The 24,336-nt window shown below is 41.0% G+C and overlaps 1 protein-coding gene across 30 annotated transcripts in view; it reads left to right on the top strand.

The window, feature by feature from the left end:
• The window catches only part of Abi2 (abl interactor 2), a 92,015-nt gene extending 68,788 nt beyond the window's left edge, over positions 1-23,227 (top strand). For 15 of the 30 annotated variants that reach the window (XM_076550307.1, XM_076550291.1, XM_076550306.1 and 12 more), the window contains 3 exons: positions 5,109-5,195; positions 11,298-11,471; positions 18,696-23,227. In XM_076550307.1, coding sequence (XP_076406422.1) covers positions 5,109-5,195; positions 11,298-11,471; positions 18,696-18,871 — 437 coding nt within the window. In that variant the 3' untranslated portion in view covers positions 18,872-23,227. The remainder of the gene's footprint in view (positions 1-5,108; positions 5,196-11,297; positions 11,472-18,695) is intronic. The other 15 variants (XM_076550310.1, XM_076550300.1, XM_076550309.1 and 12 more) reach the window with 1 other exon arrangement.
• Positions 23,228-24,336: the final 1,109 nt, after the last annotated feature.

The raw sequence follows: 24,336 nt of genomic DNA, 5'->3' as shown, positions 1-24,336 counted from the left end.
ACCCCAGGTGGATCATCGACAGCCTTCTTTTTACTGATCACTCAGATTATCGTTTTAAGGAAATATATTTTAAAATAAATTGCATAAATCATTTCCCTCCCTGGAATGTAAAATACTAGCAACTAAATTTAATGTATTTACCAAAGGTAATGTCTTCATTAGTATCAGAAGCAGGTTTTTTTTTTTTTTTTTTTTGGTTTTTCAAGACAGGGTTTCTCTGTGTAGTTTTGGTGCCTGTCCTGGATCTCACTCTGTAGGCCAGGCTGGCCTCGAACTCACAGAGATCCACCTGCTTCTGCCTCCTGAGTGCTGGGATTAAAGGCGTGCGCCACCATTGCCACTCAGCTGGAAGCAGTTTTTTTAAACTAGCATTTTTATTTATTTTATTTTTTATATGCATTGGTGTTTTGCCTGCATGTATATCTGTGTGAGGGTGTCAGATCCTCTAGAACTGGAGTTACAGACAGCTGCCATGTGGGTGCTGGGAATCGAACCCTGTCCTTTGGAAGAACAGGCAGTGCTCTTACCCTCTGAGCCATTTCTCCAGCTCCCCAGAACCATTTTTTTTTTCAGATGCAGTTTTTATTATGCTTATTTTGTCTATTTTTTCCAGAATGTTTATAAAACTTGTAAAAATAAGTTGAAAAAGCCCAACATTGTTGCTTTAAAACTCTTGACTGGATATTTGAAGTATCAGGCCTCAAGGATGCTTCAGAGGGCTTTATAAACCATCTGGAAATTTATCAAGTCTATTTTACCAGCATGTTCACTGTGAGTCTGTCTGTTGGAAAAGCCTTGTCCTTCAGTGTCTCAGTGCTGTTCTATTCAACACTATAGTTCTCATTGCTGCTCAGTTTAAGAACTCTAGAATCTCAGGCTCCTGGTAAGTCTCTTCTCACTACACCATTGTCGTTTTCTCATTTTATTTTATGTGTATGGGTGTTTTGCTTGCATGTATCAGTGCACTCACTACATGAGTACTTGGTGCCCACAGCGGTCAAAAAAGGCATTGGATCCCATGAAACGGTAGTTACAGGTGGTTGTGAGCTGCTATGTGGGTGCTGGGAATTGATCCCGAGTCCTCTGGAAGAGCAGCCAGTGCTCTTAACCACTGAGCCAACTTTGTATTTTAATAAAAATAATGTAACTCATTCTAATTCAGAGATCTTTCTGTGGTTCTAGGGTAAAGGTCTTATCATATGAGGAAACATCGTGAGTAAATAAAAGAATATACAAGTTGGTAAAGATGCTTCCCATTCTTTGGTTGTTACTGAGGATGGAATTTAAAGCCTTTGGCACAGGAAGCACACATTGTACTACCGATTTGTCAGCAGCTTCTGCTTCCTGCTCTTTCCTGTTCAGAGGAATGCACAGAATCAGGAAGAATGGAATTCTGGTTTCATCAGTGTCTTAGGGTTTCTGTTGCTGTGAAGAGACACCATGACCATGGCAACTCTTATAAAGGAAAAACATTTAATTGGGGCTGGCTTATAGTCTCAGAGGTTTAGTGAATTATCTTTATGGCAGGACATGGCAGTGTGGAGGCAGAGGTGCTGGAGAAGGAGCTGAGAGTCCTATGTCGTGATCATTAAGCAACAGGAAGTGAACTGTGTCACACTGGGTGGAGCTTGAGCATAGGAGACCTAACCCCCCCCCCCCCCCCCACACACACACACTGGCACACTTCCTCCAATAAGGCCACACCTGCTCCGACAAGGCCACACCTCCTCATAGTGCCACTCCCTATGAGAGGGACATTTTTTTTCAAACCACCACAATGAGGTTTTGAAATTTTCCTGAGAGTAGCTTAGAAAAACAGCTTGTTTCACAGGGCGATGGTGGCGCACACCTTTAATCCCAGCACTTGGGAGGCAGAGCCAGGCGGATTTCTGTGAGTTCGAGGCCAGCCTGGTCTACAGAGCGAGATCTAGGACAGGCACCAAAGCTACACAGAGAAACCCTGTCTTGAAAAACCAAAAACAAAACCCCAGCTTGTTTCAGAGTTATTCTGTTTAAGGGAGGTCTGAGATTGGCTTTTCCATGGCTGCTTTTGGTGGCCTTCTTAAAAGCATGTGGTAGACTCATGTCTAGGAAAGAAGGCATATTTCTTTAAAAATTAATAAGTTGATTTGTCCATAAAAAGACTGCTGTTAAAATATGCATGCACTTTTTCTTTCCCTTTTTTGCCAAGTACAAAAATTAATGTTTTTATTTGGTGGATAAACAATAACTGGAGAGAGAGAGATTTCCATTTTTCTGTTTGAGGGGAAGGGAGGAAGTTTGGTGAGTCTGCTATCAGAAGAGGTTGTGTAGTGTCGCAGGATGTGTGTCAGCGGTGGCCCTTCCTGATGTCCTGTGCCGCGTGCTGCTGTTTCTCAGCTGCAGCTGCTGTCCTGCCCACCACGCTGCTCGCTGTCTCCTGGCAACGTGCAGATGCGGCACCAACAACCCTAATCTTCGGAGTCAGGGATTTCCTGCCAAGAAGTGATTTTAGGGAAAAACCTAAACCCTAAGTTATTTTTTGAAGAGAGGGACCAGTTTCTGAGGTTATGCTGGTTTTCTTATATCTAGATACTCTTCAGAATGGTCAGCTTAGCTTTTCTCTGTACATTTTACATGTTCTTGCATGTCTCTGCACACTGGCAGCCATTACCACTCTACTGATAGTAGACTTCTTTATACCTTACACTTCTTGAGTTTTAATATATCCCACCCATATTTTCCTGTTGCCTCTCATTTTATGCTTAAGTTACCCGAATGCATCCATTGGTTCTGTCTACACTGACCACTCTGCATCTCCAGTACTAACCCACCAGGGTTAGTGAGTTAACAGCTTCTTAACGTTAATCACGAGGCTGAAAGTTTATAATCCCTTTGCCTTTTTGCTCAACTTTGTATGCTAGTTTAATCATTAGTTACCAGATACTGGTTTACCTACACATAACCAAGTTTTTCTTTTGTTTCTAGAATCTGCCGTGATTTATTATGTGCCAGGTCTTGAATTAAGCTTTTGAAATAAAATCTTTGCTTCCACTCTGTGAAATAGGGTTGCATTATCTGTTTCTCTTATCATATTTATGGATTAGATCTAGAGGGTCTAATGGTCATGGTGTCTAAACACAGAAAGTGTAACTTTAAGAATTTGAGGCTGAGTGACTTAAAAAAAAATCAGTCTAGCCGGGCGGTGGTGGCGCACGCCTTTAATCCCAGCACTCGGGAGGCAGAGGCAGGCGGATCTCTGTGAGTTCGAGGCCAGCCTGGGCTACCAAGTGAGTTCCAGGAAAGGCGCAAAGCTACACAGAGAAACCCTGTCTCGAAAAACCAAAAAAAAAAAAAAAAAAAAATCAGTCTCTTCACACCAAGCACTTCATGCATACCCTTCTCTTTCTCATGCCCACATTACTTACCTTTTTGTGATTTTCATTAAACATTTTATCTTTGTCTTATGTTTGAGAGTTTTGCCTACATGAATGTATATGCACCACATGCACGCCAGGTGCCTGTGGAGGTCATAGAGGTTTTTTGATTCATGGAACTAGAGTTACAGATGGTTGTGAGCCACCATGTGGGTGTTGGGAACCAAACTCGGGTCCTCTGCAAGAAACAACAGGTGCTCTTAATAGCTGAGCCAATTTTCCAGTCCTGTTTGTTTGTTTGTTTGTTTGTTTGCTTTTTTGAGACAGGTTTTCTCTGTGTAGCCCTTGGCTGTCCTGGAACTCACTCTGTAGACCAGGCTGTCCTCAAACTCAGAGATCCGCTTCCCTCTGCCTCCTGAGTGCTGGGATTACAGATGTGTGCCACTATTGCCTGGTTCAATTTTTAAACATATCTCCTACTAGCCATATAGAGGAAACATTTTTGGTTCTGTGATCTCTGCTCATGCTATTTTATGCCTCTAAGCCTTTGTCCTAACTTGATTCCTAAAGCTTGATTTTTCTCATCTTCTGTCTGCTTAGCATACATCTTTTCTTCAAGTATTTGTTCAGAGACCAATTTTCGGTAGACTTCCTCCTTGTGGCCAGCACTGTCTCCTGGAAAGTTAGACAAAGATTCAAGATGAATGTGTGTGTGTGTCTGTCTGTCTGTCTGTCTGTCTGTGTCTGTGTGTGTCTGTCTGTGTGTGTGTGTTTGAGAGAAGAAACACTTGTATCTCTTTAGGGTTTTATTTTCTTTTTTCTTTTTTCTTTTTAATTTTTTTTTTTTTTTTTTTTTTTTGGTTTTTCAAGACAGGGTTTCTCTGTGTAGCATTGGAGCCTGTTCTGGAACTCGCTCTGTAGACCAGGCTGGCCTTGAACTCACAGAGATCCGTCTGCCTCTGCCTCCTGAGTGCTGGGATTAAAGGCGTGCGCCACCACTGCCTATTCTTGCTTTCTGAAGGGAACCATAACTGTCGAGTTAACCTTCTAAAAATTATTTGAGCATCTGCCTTATTTGTTTGTTCATGCATAAATATCTGTTGAAGGTTTGCAGTATTCCTAAACTATGCCAGGCATTTGAGATGGAGGAACACACTCTGGGAGAAGAACAGTGGTGTTTTCTGTAGGCTTAAGGAGGAAATACAATGAATTGGAGTTAGGAAAACCTTCAGTAAGAGCATCTCTCAATGAAAGGCTCCGATAACTGGTCTAGCAGAGTCCTTGCCACTCAGTAAGAACTCAGTTCCTACTTACTTATCTAAATGGAGATCTAATTAATGCTTGTTATTTGTTACTAAAGTAATAAAAAGCCTATTTAGGTTGCTGGGATGTCATATTTTTTTCTCCTATACTGACAAATGTTTAAGTTTGTAACTTTCAAGATAAAATCAGAAAATCAACCACACTATTCACGGTAATCAGCAGAGAAGGCATTGGCAGTAGATACGAAGAGGATTGGCTCCCATTACGTAGAGCAGATCCGCACATGCTAAATGGTTCCTGCCGTAGGTTTCAGGCTTACTAAGACTCTAGTGTGTTTGGTTTATGACATTCCCCCTAAAGTGGATCCGTAAGGTAGACAAATGTTTGTGAGACATGCTTTTCCTCCTTTATATGTTTTATTGTACTGCCCTTCCTTTTGCTGTAACCCGCCCTTACCCCTTATCCTCCGCACCTTTTTTGTTTTTGCAGTATCTCTTGCTCCTCCTCCTCCTCCCATCCTACAGGTAACTCCTCAGTTACCTTTAATGGGATTTGTGGCCAGAGTCCAAGAAAATAGTAAGTTTATGTCTTCTTTCTGCTGTAGTTCAGATTACAGGCATACAATGTAATATACATATGACTGACCGAGTAGTCACTCACTAATGCTTTGTAGATTTGAAGAAGTCGTCGTCAGAATGGCTGATGGTGATGATAAAGTCATAGAGGTGGGCTGCAGAGAGCTCAGTGGCTGAGAGTCTGCTCTGCTCTTGCAGAGGACCTGGACTCCAGCTCCAGGAGGATCCCACACTTCTGGCCTCTGCAGACACTGGCACTGACATGCACATATCCACACTTACACACATAATTAACAATAAAATTAATAGATAATGACGGTAAATTTCTCTGCTTTCCAATAGCTTTAAAAATGACAGTTTCTGGGAGCACATATTTAGCTTACATGAGATCCCAGGTTTGATTCCTCAGAACCATAACCAAAATCCCACTAGTGATACATAGTTTTAAAGATAAGACAGATACATATAAAATAGTATAAATGTAAGAGAAGAAAAACGGCATGAGTTTTTTTGGTTTTTTTTTTTTGCAAATAATATAATTGCCAAATAAAAAAATCCTGCTTTTTTTCTCAATTGCCTCAACAAAGCGGTAGGCTAGTGTGCTATTACTAGAGTCATAGATGTGTTATAGGTGGCCTGAGTAGATCACTATCTCCCATTCCAAGTATAATAAGGACCACACCACAGTCGGGCACAGACGATCAGTCTGCCAGTTTGTCTCCCAAGAAGCAGCCATATATTGGCAGTGAGTTTTCTCTGGTTTGTGGTCTGCTGTTGAATCATGCATAGTCACACAACTAATTTTCTTGGTATGTCAAGTCTTCTGGAGAGGCGTTAAGGAACTCAGGAGGCTTGTATTCTAAACTGGGAAGCCTGTGTCCACATTTAGTGATGAGTGGCTGTTACAGAAAGGGGGTGGAGGTGGGGGAACAGTCTCTGTGATAGGTTACTAAGGGGCCACATCAGCCATAAAGTTGCATGATGTCATAGAATCTCCACTTAGGGGACTTAGAGTTGATCCTTGAATAACATGGTTTGCATTGTTTGATAGTAAAGGACAGACAAGACTGTTGCACACCCACAGCACAAATTTCAATAATAACTAACACAAGTCAGGAAATGCCCATAAATCTATTATAAAGAGTTACAATTTTATCAAACTGAAGCATAAAAACATTCACAGGCCACATGTGACCTCATTTGTAAGAAAAATGTAAGCAAATGTAAAGATGCAGTATTATTGAAATCATAGCTGCATGAAATTAACCTGTGTTGCTTTACTCCTGTAACACTTTGTAACTTCCTGGTACTACTGTGAACTCATGTTACAGAGCTGCCTAAAATGTAGAGTTAGGCTCATTATCCCGGATTTATTATCAGTAAACTGTCTATTAAGGTAAAAAGTGTTCTCCCGAGGGTGGGGTATAGCTGGGTGGTAGAGCACTTGTCTGATGAGCAAAGGCCCTGGGATTAATTCCTACTGCTGGGTGGGAGGGGTGTTTGAGGGATTAATTGTGATCTCATAATTTTTCTCTGTATATAATACATTTGGCAGAATGTGTTAATTGACTAATTGGTAAGGCTTCCTGTCAATATCAGGCTATTACTAGGTTTTTGAAGAGTCAGAAGTTGTGGACATTTCTGACTGTTGGTGATTGTGTGAGAGGTGCTGTAATCTGTGCTTTGTTCAAAGGTCAAATTGTATATTAAGATAGAATGTCATCAGGCTGTAGTAGCCCACTGTGCATCTTTCCTCTAAAAGGGGGTGCCACTCAGGGACTAGAAGCAATATTAATCCCTTGCTAAGATTCCCTGGACGTGGGCATTTAACAGTATAGAGTGTAAGGTGTGTCAGAGCAGGGCCTGTGCTCCCTTTGTCTGCTGCCTGTGGCCTTGGCACTTAGAAAGTGTCTGGCCCATAGCTGGCACTTTAGGGCCCTCCTTTTTTGTATTTTATGTTTGTATTTTAACTGGTTGTAGTCCAGTCTTAGTGCCCATCTACGTTAGAGTTTCTGTTGCTGTGATAAACACCATGAGCAAAAGCACCTTGGGGTGGGAAGGGTTTCTTTTGCTTATACTTCCAGGTAACAGCCCATCACTGAAGGAAGTCAGGGCTGGAACTAAGCAGGGCAGGATGCAGGAGCTGATATGGAGGCTTGCTCCTCATAGCTTGCTCAGCCTGTTTTCTTATAGTGCACCTGACCACCAGCCCAGGGATCGCCCCACCCACAATAGGCTGGGCCTTCCTACATCAATCATAAATCAAGAAAAGGTATCACAGGCTTGCCTCAGGCTAGTCTGGTTGGGAGCATTTTCTCAATGTTCCCTCTTCCAAAGTGACAGTCTGTGTCAAGTTGACAGAAAACTAGGCAGCACAGTGCCCAAGGGTTGATCTGTCAGGTACCTTTGCTTTTCTATTTGATGATGCATAAAAATACTTGTTTATTATTTCTGTTAGAAGGTGCTCTGTGAATGTCTGTGAGCTTTAAAACAGTGTAATTTTAAAGATGTTTTCTTAAATTTAAGAGGTATTTTCATTTATGTCCAAGAACGTTTTTTATATTTTAAATTACTCCTTTGCTGCCTACTGTTCTTTGGCTTGTGTGACTCATGCTGACCTAGGAGGAAGTGTTCTAGCAATGGTCAGGTGGTCTGGTGTGTGCCAAGTACAGCCAGGCTTTGAGGCTAACTGCAGGTTAGAAGATACTGCATTTAAAATGTCCTGAAATAGCAGACTGATTAGAGAAGGCTTTTTGGAGTTCCAAATTTGAAAGACTTTCCAGGTGAGTTGAAGTGTCATTACAGTTGGAGTGACATTTCCTCCATCACAGATCAGTTGACATTCAACTGGTTAAAGAAGACAGTTGAATAGTAAGTGGAAAGTTACTTTTTTAATCAGCTGACAAGATGAGCATTCAGATTTTGAAACTGACTTTGAAGACTAACAATCTATCAGAATGTTTTCTTTCTTTTTTTTCTTCAACCATTGGACTTCAAAGTTAAGTAGGATTATGGAACTAGTCAATAACTTTTACCAGTAATTAGTGTAAGTTATTAGGATTGTAGAAACATCAAAATATTTCATGAGTCAAAGTAGTGTTTTAATTTAACATTATTGAAGTACTCGATCACAGTGGTGGTCAAGACTTGCCGCGTGAGTGGACAGTTGTAAAACATTATCAGAACAGCACTCTCAGTGTTCTGAAAGCCGCTTCTAATTTGGCTCCTATTGTAACTGATTGCCTTTGCAGACCCCCTCCTTTAGGTCCTCCCTTCTCCCTGTCTGTGACCTATGCTGGGACTGGCTTAACAGTCGTGGCAGAGCTTATACATTCAAAGGAATGTTATTTTCTTCAAAACATGCACCTTGCAAAGTTGTGTATCTTTGTTTTAGAATCATCATAAGGCTTTCTCAGCATTATTTTAAACATCGTCTATGGAAGTAATATTTTTTGCATTGAATATAATGTGTGGAAGAGTCTGGAATCACTTGGAGTATTTATTATTGAATATATCAAACCCCTTACACTGTGATAAAATGCACAGAAGCCTCTATTATTACTAGTTTGAATTCTCAGATGGTGCCCCTTGTTACTCATGAGTAGAGCCCAAACTTAGTAAACCCTTTTGTGCTGAGTCCTTTTAGGCCGCCTCTGCAGCCTAGCTTTGGATGTCCGTCCAAACTTTGGATGATTCTTTGAAAATTTCCTTCCTGCTTTATCTCTGTACTTTGAAAAAAATACTTTTATTCTTTACAGCTAACTTGAAGTCTATCCCCCATGCCCTACTACCTCCCAGCCATTAACTCGCCTCATCCATCAGGTCTCAGGAAGCCTTTTCTGGTCCACATAAAGAATTTGGTCTATAATGCATGCTACTATAATTTCTTAAAGCTTTTTTCAAATAAAAATTTGGTTGTTCACATCTTGGTGACTCTTGCCCACCGTATTCTTGGTGACATTTGCTCACCATACTCTTTTCAGTGCAGAACCTAGTTCCTAGCCACACGAGGCTCTTGGGTGCTATTTACCTAGTGATGATGAAGCGTGACTTAACAGCTACAAATTTTATCTTCTAGTATAGTGTAGCTTCTAAGGTAATGGGCAGAGGGCAGTACTCAGGTGTTTTTTCGTCTATTGCTACAGGAACATTAATCTTTTTTCACATCCGTAAAATTAAGATTAAAGACACCTTTGCTTGGGAGTGAAGTTGAGAGGGTTTGTGTAGGATGTGTAAGGATCTTGAATAGAGCTCTAGAATCACAAAAAAGTAAAAATAAATTATCTAAGAGATTAAGTAAAATAATGTGTTTTAAAGTACCATCTGAATAACCGGTACACTGCACAGGTAAAATCAATAACTGTGGCAGTCTAGTCATCTGGCTTTGAGGCAATTATAAGGGAGGTAAAAATGATCAGTGTTGGTATTTTAATTTATAGCGTAATCTCTCAGATTTTCCTGAAAGTCCCTGGCTCTCTGTTTCTGTGCACGCGCGCTCTTATAATGTACACAGAAGTTTCACTGTTGTTTTCCCCGTTGTATGAAAAACATGAAATTTGAATAAGGGGTATATTAAGAGCATGGATTTATTTTATGTTTAAAAAGACAAAAAAAACCTAAAACAAAAAACAAGCCAGGCGGTGGTGGCACACACCTTTAATCCCAGCACTCGGGAGGCAGAGGCAGGTGGATCTCTGTGAGTTCGAGGCCAGCCTGGGCTACATAGTGAGATCCAGGACAGGCACCAAAACTACAAAGAGAAACCCTGTCTCGAAAAACAAAACAAACAAACAAACAAATGACTAGTATCAGGCACAAGTTCAAGACCAGCCTAGGCTACACAGTGAGACACACTCCCCAATCCCCCCCACCGCCACCAGGAGAAAACCCTCAAACTCCATAAGCCCATATGAGTAAAGGTTTTTTAAGGTGTCAGTGTTTACAACATAAGTGAGTACAGAATGGTAAAGCATGCGACAGGAACACAGAAGTAGCAGAGTGTGATGGGGTACGGCTGACTACAGAGAATTTCACGTGTGCAGTTTTAGTGCTTTATAATATAGTGAGATAAGTGCTGATGTTTGAACTGAGTAGCTGGTCAATGCAAATTTATTTTGCTTTGTTATGTGCAAGTATGTACCAAGCATTTTGAGAACTTTGAGTTTTCTGGGTTTGGAGATGATTATGTATGTATGTATGTATGTATGTATGTATGTATTTTGTTTTTTTCGAGGCAGGGTTTCTCTATGTAGTTTTGGTGCCTGTTCTGGATATCTCTCTGTAGACCAGGCTGACCTTGAACTCACAGAGATCCGTGTGGCTCTGCCTCCTGAGTGCTGGGATTAAAGGTGTGCACCACCACCGCCCGGCTTGGAGATGATTTTTTTACATGCTACAATATGATGAGATTGATTCTAATAATACATATGGACATGTAGTGTCAAGAAGTTTTAAATAATGATTAAACCTGAATTAGCTCAAATTCTACAAACAAACTTAATGTCTGAAGCTACCCAAAGTTGTTAGTGATTTTTTTCCTCCCCAATTTGATACAATTCTGTTTAATGAAAATTAGGCTGGTAGGGTGGTGAATCCTCATAAATCTAGCTGAGGCTGTAGGATTGTGAGTTTGAAGCCAGTCTGGGTTGTATAGTGAGAACCTGTCTGAGGAAATAGATAGAAAACAGAACAAAGTAGCACACTTTAAACATTTGACTACTACTTTGACTCATTTTACTCATGTGACTGAGTATTCAAATTTTTAATATCTCTGAGAATTCCTTGGATAAGGTATAAAGCCCAACTATATTGTACTAATTTCTTTAGAAAGGTGATTATGTATTATTGAAAGGTTCTGGAGGCCCGATAGTAAATATTTTGACCAAACCTCATTCAGCATCCATCAAGAACACTAACCCAGAAGGGAGGGAGAAGTCATGCTGGTGATTTAAAACACTAGAATGGTGCGAAAATTCCTTTTACTCATTCATTTTTTGGAAAGATGATAATTTTTGAGTCTGGGTTTATATTTAATTAATCTAGAAGCTCAGCTAAATATTGAACTTTACATAATATATAGTTTGTCAGCTTGATACATTCTTAGTTTCAGATACACCACCACCACCACCACCTGTGGAAGAGCCAGTCTTCGACGAGTCCCCCCCTCCCCCACCACCTCCAGAAGATTATGAGGAGGAGGAAGCAGCTGTGGTTGAGTACAGTGATCCTTATGCTGAAGAGGACCCACCATGGGCTCCAAGGTCTTACTTGGAAAAAGGTAAGTGTCGGGGTGGTCTGGAGGGAGAAGACATCTGTGCATAGATATGAGACTTGCTGGTACATACAGAAAAGAGTCTTTAGTTTTGATTTATCAGTAAAACTTTACTTATTTGTATTATCTGTTCCATTTTGGTTATTCAGTCAGTTTACAGTGCTTATGATTTTGAAGGTTATTGGTAACATTTTATGCCTATCTGTTAGTATTGAACTTGCTTTTCACAAATTATTTGTATGACACATAAAACAAAAACAGGCTTTGTAATCCCCCAGGAAGAAGATTATTTTTCCAAATTCTTTTTATCTCTGTGCTTTCATCCATCATCATCAGCATTATTATTATTTTGATTTTTCTTCTTTTGGAAGTAGGCTCACCAGGTAACCCAGGTTGGCTTCTAACTCTTGATCCTTCTGCCTCATGCTGGGATTACAGGTGTGTTCCACTGTGCTGAACTTTTAGATAATTAATTTTGACATGTTTTTACATGTTTGAGTCTGATTATCTCCATAGGAAACTTTCTTCCAAAGAATGATGTCTCAGTATCTTTTGTAGAATGGTGTGTGTGTGTGTGTATGTGTAAGATTGCCTCTGTTAGGTGACCGTAACATAGCACCTTGGGACAGGAGTTTCCAAGTCTGGAGACTAATCAGGTGGCTCATACCTGCAACTCCAGCACTTGGGAGGTTAAGGCCAGATTGATCTACATGGTGAGGTCCAGGTCAGCCTGGGCTACAGAGTAAGACACCGCTTCAAAAGGAAAAAGAAAAAAAAAAAAATCTAACCAGCTTAGAATGGGGGAAGAATTTTGTTGATGTAGCAGGAAATTTTCCGTTAAAGAGACCAAAGCAACCACCCACTATGTCTCAAAACATGTTAGAATCATGTTTTAGTTACTGTTCCGTTGCTGTGATAAAATACCATGACCAGGCAATTTACAGAAGGAAAGCATTCAATTGGGGGCTTGCTTACAGTTTCAGAGGTTAGTCCAGCATCACCATGGTGGGGGTGTGGCGGCAAGCAGACAGGTAGAGACTGGAGAGTAGCTAAGGGCTTACACATCCTGATCTGTAGGCAGCAGGCAGAAAGAGAGAGACAGAGAGAGACACAAAGGGATTGGAGGGGTTTGGCCTGGTGTGGGCTTTTGAGACTTCAAAACCCACCCCCCAGTGGCACACCTTCTCCACAGTGCCACAACTCCCACAACTCCTAATCCTTCCTAACCAGTCTGCGAACTAGTGACCAGGCACTCGAACATAAGAACCTATGGGGGTCAGTCTCATCCAAACCACCATAAAATCACCTGTGGGCTTTTATGAAAAAATAGAGTTTATGGGGCTGATAAGGTGCTTGCAGTTATGAGCATATACTACTTTTGCAGAGGACCCATGTTTGGCTCCCAGTGCCCATGTGGGATGACTTACAATTGCCTCTAACTCCAGCTCCAGGGATCTGATGCTTAAGGCCTCTGTGAGCATCTGCACTCTGTACATACTGTCACACAGACATGCAAATTCACATCATCAAAATCAAAGTCAATCTTAAATAAATAGTGGACTTAACTTTTTTTTCCAAGATTGAGTAACAATAAGTAGATTTATTCTTTCTCTTCAAACAGGAACGGGGGGGGGGCGGGGGGGGGCTTACACAAAACAGTACTCCTTCAGACACTCAGCAGCAGGTGGTACCATAGCTCCCCCCCCCCAAAAAAGGCCATCGGTTCTTTCCAGCTATGTGGGTTTTGTAAATGTCACAGATTGTCAAGGAGGTGGAAGGAAATCAACATGAGAGAGAAACAGAATGTTTGTAGAGATTGAACTTCTTGGAGATGAAAAATAGAGTATCTGGGTAGCCAGGGCTACACCTGCACAGTGAGAACCTGTCTCAAACAAACAGTAGGAAAATTCTTAGAGTTTTCATTGAGTGAGATCTCGCAGTGTGGGGAAAGGATAATATATTGTGACTAAGTAAAATTTAGACTTAGGATGCAAGATTGAGTTAACATTTGAAAAACTAGCCTATGTAATTGTCTTCACAAATTAAAAATAAATATTTGGTACAAAAATAGTATTTGATGGTTCATAATGAAAATTCAAATGTAAGAATAAGAGAACTTTGTAATATCAAAAATGTGAAAGACTTACAAAGTCAGTAACATGCTGGGCAGTGGTGGCGCACGCCTTTAATCCCAGCACTCGGGAGGCAGAGGCAGGTGGATCTCTGTGAGTTCGAGGCCAGCCTGGTCTACAGAGCGCGATCCAGGACAGGCACCAAAACTACACAGAGAAACCATCTCGAAAAACAAAAAAAAAAAGGTTACGTACCTGAACCTGCTAATGTAGGAAGGCCTTTAAGCCCGACTCTACAGGAGGCTGAGTGAACACTCAATTGAGCGATGCACTAAATCAGTTGTGTTTTGTCTGACTTATACCTTACACTGTAAGGAGGACTTCCCAGCTCATTTAAACATGTTTGTAGGCCAGGCGGTGGTGGCGCACGCCTTTAATCCCAGCACTCGGGAGGCATAGGCAGGCGGATCTCTGTGAGTTTGAGGCCAGCCTGGGCTACAGAGCAAGAGGCGCAAAGCTACACAGAAAAACCCTGTTTTGAAAAACGGAAAAAAAAAAGTTTGTTGGAAAGGTGTTGGCAGTGTGCAGCTCTGAGAAGCCCACTTAGTTATTCCTTTAGAAGAATCACAGTGAAAGTTCACTTTAAACAGAGTGACTCCTCACTAACATGTAAGAATCTGAAGAGACTTTGAAAAGGAAGTTTTCTGTTCAGCTAATTCTCTATAGTTTAAAAGAATATGCCCGATGTTTCTAAGGTTAGATTTCTATAATATTCAAGCCTTTCAAAACAGGGATTAAGGTGTGTGGCACAGACCTGTAATCCCAGTTCTCAAGAGGCAGAAGATGAAGGATTGCACTTCTGGGTAACCTGAAATTTTTTTAAAAATAAAAATCCAAATATCCCCCAAACAAAAATAAAAACATTAAGGCCAATGAATACTTCCATATTCTTGTTGCAAACAGAAGGAACTATTCAGGGTATAGTTTTATGGTTGTGTCTTTTATTTGTGAATAAATGTTGAGGCCCTTACTTAGTGACTAGTTTTCCTGTCTCAAACCTTAAGGCCTAATTCTAGTTCTGCAGCCAGTGCATGCTGGGGATCTTGGGAGCCTCTGTCTTCCTCCTTCAGTAACATTCTCTCACCTCAGCTCGTGCTTCTCACTCCAGCTCCTTGGGAGGTTCAGAAGAAGATCAACTTGATTTCAGGAGTTAAGGACCAGCCTTGGCCACACAGCAAGATCCTGTCTTACAAAACACAGACAGACACCCCCCCCCCAAAAAAAAAAAAAAAAAAAAAACCAGAATCTTCCCAAAACAACTGACAGTTTGTTACAGCTCCTTGTATGGTCCCAAGGCTGTGGCCGCCGCCTCCGCCACCACCACAGCATAAGCTTCATTTTAGTTCCTTGTTTATTGATGTAGTTGTCAAGAAGGGGTTATGTACCCTGACTTCACTTGGATAGAGGCAAACTTTTGTTTTGTTGGAAACAGGCCTCACTGTGTAGCCCTAACTGTCCTGAAACTTACTATGTAGACCAGATTGGCCTTGAACTCAGAGACCTACCTGCTTCTGCCTCCTAAGTGCTGGATTAAATACCATCATACCCAGAGCGAAAGGCATTTTTGTGTATTCTTTTTATGCTTGTCACAGTACAGAACTTATTAATAAACTAATAATGATTTGCTTGTGTGTGAATCACTGCATTTAACCCAACAGTGCTTCCAGGTAACAAATGAGAGAACTATTGTAATTCCTACAAAGTGCTAAGGAAAAGTTAAGTAGACTTGTGAGTTATGAAATGATAGTTGAGTTGGATTTGAACTGTGGCACTCACCCTTCTCCTGCTGTCCTGAGCTCTGGGATTTGTTGGCCTCTGTGCTCTGCCATTTACGGCATTCAGTGTGTTCAATTTGGAACTTAGAAATGTCCACTAAGTGCATTGGTTCTCAGTTATTTCAGCACTTTCAGAGTTGCCTGTTAAAACCAAATAATTTGTCTTTAAAAATATTTTTTTAGGATGTGTTAGCTGATATCTCCATTTTAAGGCCTGCAAAGGATAGATGGGAGCAATTTGACTTTCAGAAGGATTGGGTTAGTGAAGGTCAGTTGGTTTTGAATTTTTTTTTTCTGGCATCAAGGAGTATTTTTGTGCTTGAAGATAGTGCACTTTTGTACTTTTGTTAATTGGAAGGACAGAAAGGAACCCTGATTGGTAGTTGACCAAGTTACCATCCAGGGTGACTACATCAGGAAGTAGTGTGCATAGGAGTTGGAAGGCAGGAAGAGTCTAAACTCCAGTGCTCATACTGCTTAGAACTGATGTCCTCCAGGTCCTGTTGGAAGACGGTGACCCCGATGATGAGGGCCGGGCTTCGGGGTCAGAGGTCAGGGAGGAGAATATAACAGGACTTGAGTTACAGAGAAAGTGTTAGGGATGGCAAGGCCAACTCCTAGTTCCCCGGCTTGTGTAGAAACTCGGGGAGCAGCAAGAGAAATAGAAGGCACTGTTGGTGGAAACTGGAGGGAGATGTCAAGAGGGGGAGCGTAGGTACTCACTGCCAAGCAGTGCAGGGTGAGAGGACCAAGGGTCTCAAAAGGACCAGACACTTGATCAGTCACTTTTGTGTGACGTCTGAGGAGCCTGGCGGAGGCAGAGGAACATGGCCTCATTAACAGAGGGGCATTGTTTTCATAGAAGCAACATCCACAAGAAGTTCTGAAATTACTTTTAATTCAGTTTGCATTGTTAAGTTTATTAGTGATAATGACAAAGTCAACTTTGGTTACTTCAGGGCAGGTTGTACATCAGTTCCAAAGATCTTCAACAGGGTTTTACTGCCTTAGGACAAGCCTTCACTCGCCATGTGAGTAAAATCATAACAAGACAGTGAAAAAGTATATTGAGATGGGAAACTTGGTTACCTTCTGATTTTCCAGTGGCTTCCCAAGCAGTTCATTGCTGATGTGATTGCTGGTGCTCTACAGCATATCTGTCGCCTTTATCATACTTCTCCAGACCATTCTCACTTCCCTTTGAACGAGTATTTGTTATATATTTACTACTGACTGACTGTAGATCTATTTAGAAATGTCTGGTCCTTGTGTTGGGAAAAGATGCGTGAGCAGTGTCTCCAGTTTTCAGTGTGTGGTGTTTGTTGTCTGTATCAACTTTCATATTTTATGAGAAGATAGTCGAACCATCTCTGTTCCACCTCCCTCCCTCCTGAATTCTCCTTTCTCCTCCCGTTCCTAATTTTGCTCAGCTCAAGTACGTCATACACATTGGAATTTAGAGTGTTTGCATGTTGTTAATACTGGAAATATTGAGAGAAAATACAGGCACCATTAGTTTTTTTTTTTTTTGCTTGTAACCAGACAGAAATAGCCCAATGTTTGACATTTCGTGTATGTCTATGTTTCCCCCCGGAATGAAAATTGGTAATTTTAACAGCATTGTTTGAGGGGATTACAAGAAAAATTTCAATTGATCACTAATTTTGTCCCCTTTAAAAATAGGGTCTCCCGTGCCACTATAACCGGAGCTCAGGGACTCGTGTTTACTGTGAACTCTTTCTGAGACAGTTTCTTTTTTCTTTCCCTTCCTTCCGTCCCTCCCTCCCTCCCTGTGGACTGAACCTTGGGTCTTTTACCACCAAGCTACAGCCATAGCCTCCAGTTTCTATATTTTAAAGAGTAGATGCGTGCCTTGAGTGCAATAACTTTGTCTGTTAAATTACTCTGTTGCTACAAAATATAAATACAATTATCTTCTGGATTACTTTTCAGTGGGTACATTTTTCTAAGTACCAAGTATGTTGCCTTTTCTTTAAAAAACAACAGCAGCAGCAGCAGCAGCAACAAAAAGCCAGAAAATACTGACTGGCTGGCAATACTAAACACTTGAATTGTAATTTTCTTATACCCAAACTTGTCGTATAATTACACTAAATTGTTTTTAGAAACAGCCCTGACTCTTCTAAGTTAGGCCTCTGTAAAAATATTTTCTGATGTCCTCAGTGGATCCCAAGAATAGAAGATAATTATGCATGAGGGAAGCCAATAGATTTTTACTAAAGTGCTCTAGAAACACAAGGCCAGTAGCTCTGCCCCTGGGGTACATCCCAGCTCTCAGATTTTAAGACAAGTTACAGAGTATGCTTAGAAAAACAGCTGGAGATAGTAATAATTTATTCACATGTGTGAATGTCCATGTTGTGCACACATGTGTGAGTGCTGTGGTGGAGGTCACCATGGCGGAGCTCCAACGGTCTGTGGAGGCCATTCTCTTCTGATAGGTGGGTCCCAGGAACTGAACTGGGTTGTCAGCCTTGGTAGTTAGTACCTCTTCCTACCAACCATCTCTCTGGCCCAAATGGAGATTATTGTTGAAAAAGGTTCTTTGTGGTGTGCAGAAGATACGGGGGGTTGGAACAAAGACTAAGTCTAAGTGGATGTGAGTTAAGTTCTAAGGCATCCCATTTTATCAAAATTCTTGAGGGTAGCTGTAATAGTGGGAACTAGAGATTATCTGAGATAAAGGTTCAGAGGCCCATTGCCAAGTGATTTAAACCATAAAAATCAGAGAGGAACTTACAGGTGTCCTGGTTTTTTTAGCACTTTATTAGTGTGGATGCATTGAATTGGTAACATGATGCAGTATGTGTTTGAAAGGAAAAGGAGATGTCTAGTGGACCTAACACGTAGGAGTCGAGTCCCAGTCACCGATAGTCAGAGTCCAGAAAAGGAGCTGTGGCCCTCTTCCTTTAGTCTGTCTCATTTCTCAGTTGCCTCATACTGTACCTCACAACGGTAGAATAATGTTTAAATATATGCATTTGTTTTTACACAAAATGGTACCTTATATAAGTTCAAATGAATAGCTGTCTTTCATAATGCTTAGATTATGTTTCTTTTCTGCAGTTTTTTTCTTATAGGCCATTGAAGGGTAACTAAATGTGATTGTTTTTTGCTTGTTTGCCATTTATACTGGATTTAGAACTTTTTTCTAGAAAAGGGCATTTGATTGTATTGAACTGGTTATTAGAAAACATGAATGTAAATTGTAATGTTTAGAAAGTTGCTGTGTATGAGTGCTTACTTGGTTTCGTTTTTCTGGGAATAGTATTCTCCTTCACATCCTGTTTTGTTTCCCCCAGTTGTGGCAATTTACGATTATACCAAGGACAAGGAAGATGAGCTGTCCTTTCAGGAGGGAGCCATTATTTATGTCATCAAGAAGAACGACGATGGTTGGTATGAGGGAGTTATGAATGGAGTGACTGGGCTCTTCCCTGGGAATTACGTTGAGTCCATCATGCACTATTCGGAGTAAAGCTCAGCACGGCCCGTGCTTTCTTTGCAGGAGGTCAGGTCTTCCCAGATTAACTAGAGGCCCTGGGAATTTCCTCCCAGGGAGACAAATGAAACACACAAATGAAGTTACTTCTTTTATTACTATGTTTTGGTTCATCCCCTAGTATTCAAAACAAACCATCAAAGCCGAGTCTGAACAAATGGATCTTCCTGCTGTCATTTGTCCGAGGCTGTCTGGGTTGAAAATGTGACCATTTCCCAATCGATAGACGGTATCACAACACAAACATGTCGCTAGAACAAACCAGAGCAAGACTGGCTTGAGAACAAAGTCTGGGGTCTTTCTCAGGAATCCTGTACACCCGTGGATTTCTCTTCCTGCAGAATCTGTGATGTTGGGTGTTCACTCCCTCAGTCTGGGGTTAGCCTCGTGGCCAGATGGACACCCTTGCCCCTTACTTTCTTCCACTATATGGAGAGGAAGGAACCAGTGTTTAAATACCATATTTAACTACTTTTTGGTTGTTTCAAAGGCTGTTGTTCTTTAACACTGTAAATCCTGTGTTCTCTTAGCACTGGAGTGTGCTAGGTGAGTTAAGACTGAACTCCCTTGCATCCTGTCCTGTTTGTAGATTATAAGGATGACATAATGTGAAAGTCTCCAAACATTCCCAGGGCTAACAGTCACCACAGTTTGATTTTAATGCACTGTTGCATGGGACTGCATTGCCAATAACAGCCAGGTTGTGAAATGTGGTCTGTACTTGTACTGAGGTGGTTGTGTGAAGCTGGACAGGAAGGTTCCTAAGGCTTTGAAGGCAAGAGCTCCAGCCTTTCACCTCAGGTGCTGCTTCTGAGGGTAGGACTAGGAAGTCAGACCAGCTATTGCTGTTCTTTTGATACTTAAAACATTTGTTCCTCCTTTTTAAAAGAGACTAGTTGTCAGGTCTCTGGACAGTCACTGGATAGGGAATGACAGGCTGCTACTGTGCTTTGGACCGTTATCAATGGCAGTGTTAGCTGATGCTGAGTCACTTTTATTCTCTCAGCTGGAGAAAAGTAAATAGTCTCCTGATTTGAAGTGATTGGACTCTAAAGTAGACACTCCTAGTAAGAACTGAACCTTGGGATTCAGACTAAGGAGAGTAGTGGAGGAGACTAGGACAAAATACTTACCACTCAACACTGATGAGAATCAGTGTGATTTTGAAATGATTGGCATCTCCCCCATTCACAATTAGTTTAAATTCAGTGGAGTTTATATGTCTGGTGGCTTTAGTAACCACTTCTGTAATTAGTATAAGGAATACTTGGGGAAAAAAAAGATAGGTGTTGCTGCCCTGTAGGTGAATACCATGGTGATGGGCGAGTTTGTATTTAGGCTCAAAGCTCCAGTGTGGATTCTTATCAGTCCAGTGAGTTGGCCAGAATGAATCTGGCTGGGTAACTTCACCTGAAGAATGAAAAGGAAGAGGAAGTAATAGCTGTCTGTAATTCAGATGCAGGCCTTGAACATGCTGGTTAGTGATGCTAGAAGGATTTGGTTGAAAACTGAACCAGTGTTGCAGATGTGAAAAGCAGATCTTACAGGCAGAAGCAAACTCCACTTAGAGATCTGTTATCTGAGCCTGAGGCTTCACTGTGTAACTGAGACCCAAACAGTTTCCTTCCCAAGACTTTTTTTGCTTTCAAGTTGCAGTTGTTTGTTGCAGACATGGTGTTCTTCCCGCTCTGGCCTCCAGTACTAGGATTCCAAGCAGGAGCCACTGTGCCAGGCAGCAGGCCTCCTCCCTTCTCATGACATTACATCAGCTATTCTACTTTAGATTTTTCTGAACACTTTGGATTCATCTTTAACTTGCTTCTAGTACACTTTCTACTTCATGCTTTTGTTAGGTCATCTTGACTATCTTCAGGATATGTCCCTGAATGTCCTCTGAGCCTTTAGCTCCATTATGGACCCAGCAAGACTGTATATGAACATGTTTAACTTTGCTTGTGTTGGTACATGGAAACTTTTGAAAATAGTTGCACTAATTATTTATTTAAGTTGCCTTTTGCTGAGTGAGCTTAGTGGATTAATAAGACGATGTTTGGAAACCCAGGAAACAACTAGCTTGTATTGGATAGTTACAGAAGCAGCTGGTGGTGGGCAGAGCTTACCTTCTGGACCCCTGCTGAACTGGGGTTTACAGAAAACACTAGTGATGTACTTTGTGCTGAAGACTTGCACTGGGGGTAGGTAATCCATGGGCCAGCTCATTCCTCCACTTGTATTGATGAGTACTGATGCAATTTTATAACAACAACAACAACAACAACAAAACACTGTCTGTTGGCTTTTCTTTCTTTCTTTTTTTTTTTTTTTTTAAATTTCAGTGTTGAATTCTATAAATTGTCTTGGAAGGATACTCTGTAACAATGAGCCAGGCCTAGAGTAATTGGAGACTTTTAATGTATGTAATATTTTGTAGATTGCATGCTGTTAATACTGTGAGGTTATCTCCTGTTTTATTGTAAAATTTCCCATTTATTTGCCCATAAACTAAAATATGGTCGATACTAAGAATTTTAAACGAATGTTGAAACTTAGGTGACCAGTAAGCACCTGCTTTACCAGGACACAGGTGCCCTGAGGGCGCTCTCTTTCCTGAAATGTCTGATTCTGTGGACAGTTCCTTTACCCTTGGGGGGCGGGGCGAGACGGGACTGGACATTTGTCTCTTTTTTTGCTATTAATATTTGAAGGTCCATGGATCTGAGTGAAAATACCTTCTTGTGTTTGACCTTATAGCCAAGGCAAATTAGAAACAAAAACAGTGCCAATGTTTGAAATCTAGACCAAGAGATTTCAGCCTGCTGTGTTTGGAATAAAGATGAACTTTTTAAGATGTCTCCTACAGTATTTTCCTTTTGGCTACTTCCTTCTGTCTTCCTAAGAGACACCTGCTGTTCCCGTTTTGGGGTGGGTACAGGACTGCTGCTTTTGCTGTTCCTAAAAGCCACTGGGTGACATCTCATCCCTCCTTTCTGTCCCCGTCCTGCTGCTGTGTACGCCCAGCTGGAGACTGGCTTGTGTCTTTACAGTCTGCAACAGAGCTGGACAGTTTTCTGTTGATAGAGAGGATTCTTATGGATGGGGCATCCCAGTGACAGCTCATTTGTTTTCCAGTTTCTGTGTTCCTTCTTTAAAGGTCCCTTCCTGCAGCACAACTTTTGCTTTACCTTTATTCCCTTCTCTCTTACGGAGAGAACGTGGTTTGTCCTGAATACCGCCTTGACTTCTGAAAAGGGCTTTGGTGAAGAAATAAATGGTAGGTTGACTGCCAGATCTTTGAAATGAATGGGAGCCGTTCACTTCTGAATAGCTTTGGCCAGGAACTTCTAATGTGTGTGGAGCTGACATTTCCCTAACACTGTTTACTTGATATCTTAGAACTATAGAACTAATAAGGTTTAAAGATGTTTTTCCAGTCTCACTTTAACGATGGGGTTGATGCTTTGTTTCAGATAAACAGCTAGTTAGCTCTTGACTCAGCTCAGTCTTCTCTCCACTGTACCAAATGTAATTCAGTGTGCTGTATTTTTCTTTAGAAATCATGAGTTCTTGTTTTCAGGACTATACTTGAAAAGATATGCCATGTTTTGATAAATAACCACCCAAGTATTCATTTGCTTCAAGTTTAAGTGCAACCTGAGTGGAAATAATCTTCATTTACCCTCTAAATCTTCATTCGTAAACACCTTTCCATAAAGCTGTGTGTAGCAAGAAGGCATTGTCTTTAGTTTAACTCTGGCAGGAGCAGATCAGAGCACAGCACAGTACACAGCCTTACTTAGGAGCCTTACTGAGTCACTAAATGGAGGCATCGAGCTTGGCTGTCTAAGTTTACGTTATGCTCTTTGTTTTATTGAGAATCTCTATTTAAAAAAAAGTCAACAAATGAAATGACAGGGCCTAGCTGTGTAAATGATCCTTGCTAATATGTTAAATTTTTTGTAAGGAAAATAAAAAGCTTATTTTCACATTAAACTGAAGCCTCTTTTGCAAGTTTGGAATTCTATGGAAAAGCAGTTTTTAATCATATTTTGTGTCCGTGTACCTTTTTTTCTTAACAAAATGGTTTACAAAAAGAATGTAAACAATTTATGATCTGGCCAGTTATACTTTACAGCTCCCAGAGAGTTGGCGGTACTGAGTAAAAAAAAACATTCAGGCAACTTGAGTGGGGAAGTGTGCCAGTAACATTCCTTCTGTGCGCCATTGAGCACCTCCAGATGAGCGAGGGACATTCACTTAACTTTTAAATTGTATTTGGAATAATTATTGCTGTGTACTAAGAACTTGACCCAAATAAAAATCACACGAAGTATATTCCAGTGTCTTGCAGAATTATTTATGTATTCACTACTTCTAAGGTGGTTCTAAGCATTGATAGTACTATTCAAGACTTTATTAAAATAGAGTTGAACCTTTAATAAGCTTGATCTCTGAAATATTTTACAGACATCTGCTTATTTAATTTTGAGCTTTTTCCAGATATACCTAAATTTTGTTAAGTGTAAGTTTTTGTCATTAGAATGAGGTTGATTAAAAACAAAGGTGTTGGTTAAGGTCCCAGAGGGTAAATGATTTGACTACAGAAGTTTTTCTAGTGATTTCTCTAAGTAAACAGGCAATCTCCAGAATAAGAACACTGCTCCAGGTCTTGTGGCCCTCGTCCTCAGAGCCTGTCACTTCCATGACATGGAACGTGGGAGGCTCAGCCAACACGTTCTAAAGGAATGTTTTCAAGAACGGGATTTCTCCAGAAATAAAAGGGTCCACATTTGGTAGCACTGACAGATGGTGAATAACTTTTATTAATAGTTTGATGATAGATGGTAAAGTGATTTGTAACCTGTAACTGAACAGATCCACTTAAACAGATCCACTTGATCTGGCAGTCCCAGGACATCACTGTACTTGCCGATCACTGCAGCGTTTGGGGAGGAGATCCTTTTTGGCACTAGATTTTACCCAGTTGTACTTTATTTAAAACAAAATAGGTCAGGGGCTAGAGAGATGGCTCAGCAGTTAACAGCACTCAGAACCTGGGTTTGGCTCCCACAGTCTCTAGCTGTAGTTCTAGCTCATACACGTGGGAAGGCGCTCGCGCGCGCTCTCTCGCTCTCTCTCTCTCTCTCTCTCTCTCTCTCTCTCTCTCTCTCTCACACACACACACACACACACATACACACACACACACACACACACTTTTTAGGGGGAGGGGTTTCAAGACAAGGTTTCGCTGTAGTCCTGACTGTCCTGGAACTCTCTCATCAGTACACCAGGCTGGCCTTGAACTCACAGAGATCCTCTGCCTCCTTCCTTAGTTCCGGGATTAAAGGCATATGTCACTACCGCCCAGCTAATACAAATTATTTTTAATTTACAAAACAAAAAAACCGCCCATAAAAAGCTATTACTACTTTTATAAGATT

The sequence above is a fragment of the Peromyscus maniculatus genome, chromosome 13, assembly GCF_049852395.1.
Source record: "Peromyscus maniculatus bairdii isolate BWxNUB_F1_BW_parent chromosome 13, HU_Pman_BW_mat_3.1, whole genome shotgun sequence".
In the NCBI taxonomy this organism is placed as follows: Eukaryota; Metazoa; Chordata; class Mammalia; order Rodentia; family Cricetidae; genus Peromyscus; species Peromyscus maniculatus.
The sequence above is the reverse complement of the archived record's forward strand: the minus strand, read 5'-3'. Positions and strand labels throughout refer to the sequence as shown.